At 57.5% G+C, this 1136-nt stretch overlaps 1 protein-coding gene across 1 annotated transcript in view; it reads right to left on the reverse strand.

The window, feature by feature from the left end:
- The window catches only part of LOC104522393 (zinc finger protein ZIC 3), a 2536-nt gene extending 1401 nt beyond the window's left edge, over positions 1–1135 (reverse strand). Inside the window, exons 1-2 of the mRNA XM_010164665.2 lie at positions 925–1135; positions 165–328 (exon numbers count right to left, since the gene is read on the reverse strand). Coding sequence (XP_010162967.1) covers positions 165–328; positions 925–1135 — 375 coding nt within the window. The remainder of the gene's footprint in view (positions 1–164; positions 329–924) is intronic.
- Between the last annotated feature and the right edge of the window lies 1 nt (position 1136).

Here is a 1136-nt window from a genome sequence, read left to right on the forward strand (position 1 = left end):
CCACGGCCTAGGCACCGGGGAGGGCTCGGGCCATGCCGGGAGCGTGGAGCACCGCGGGCAGCACCGCTCAGCTCTGCTCTGCCCTGGGAAAACGAGCCCTGAGCCCGCCCGCGACCGAGCATCCCTGCCGAGGGAGGAAAGGGCTGGGGCGCAGGGATGATTACCTTCATGTGTTTCCTAAGTGAGCTGGGGTGGGTGTAGGATTTGTCGCACACCTTGCAGATGTAGGGCTTGTCCGAGGTGTGGACGTGCATGTGTTTCTTCCTGTCGCTGCTGTTGGCGAAGCGCCTGTCGCAGCCCTCAAACTCGCACTTGAAAGGCTTCTCACCTGTGAAATTCAGAGAGGGTGAAGGAGGGCTGTTCCCCTCTCCATCCCCACCTGCCTCCTCCCAGGACAGCCTCTACCCCGCACACCCCACCTTGGGGATACACAAGCACCCCAAAAAAATGAAGATGGTGCAGATGGACAGCAGGGTTTGTTACATGTTGGATGAATTCGGGTCAGCCTTTGTTACTTTTAATTTGCGTCCCGCTGGGCCAGCGCTGGGCTACAGCGGGGAGAGCGGCTGGGGGAGGCTGGGAAGGGAGAAGACCCGAGATAAATTCAGTGTCTCGGACAGTTTTACAAGACATACTGAAGGATACAAGCCAAAATACATTTGCTTCCTGCCTTTCCCCCACTTTTCCCTCCACCCGGGTGGAGGGCTGAAGGCAAATAAAAATACTTTGACAAAAGTATCGCTCATTTAATTAGGAGAAACGCCAATCAGGCCTAAAAATAAAATAAAAAGGAGCGGAAGTCACCGAAAATGAGATTTCATTAGCATTTCTATGGTTCCCTCCGCAGAGGCGCGCAGGGGGCCGAGAGCGGCTGCAGCCCTATGGGAGGCGTGTGCCCCGGGTGGGGGGACCCACGGGCCTTACCTGTGTGCGTCCGCTTGTGGATCTTGAGGTTCTCAGAGCGGGCAAAGATCTTGCCGCAGCCCGGGAAGGGGCAGGGGAAGGGCTTCTCCCCCGTGTGCACCCGAATGTGGTTCACCAGTTTGTATTTCGCCTTGAAGGACTTGCCTTCCCGCGGACACTCATCCCAGTAGCAGATGTGGTTGTTCTGCTCCGGCCCCCCGACGTGCTCCATG

Source organism: Antrostomus carolinensis, unplaced genomic scaffold (assembly GCF_000700745.2).
Source record: "Antrostomus carolinensis isolate BGI_N321 unplaced genomic scaffold, ASM70074v2 scaffold32883, whole genome shotgun sequence".
In the NCBI taxonomy this organism is placed as follows: Eukaryota; Metazoa; Chordata; class Aves; order Caprimulgiformes; family Caprimulgidae; genus Antrostomus; species Antrostomus carolinensis.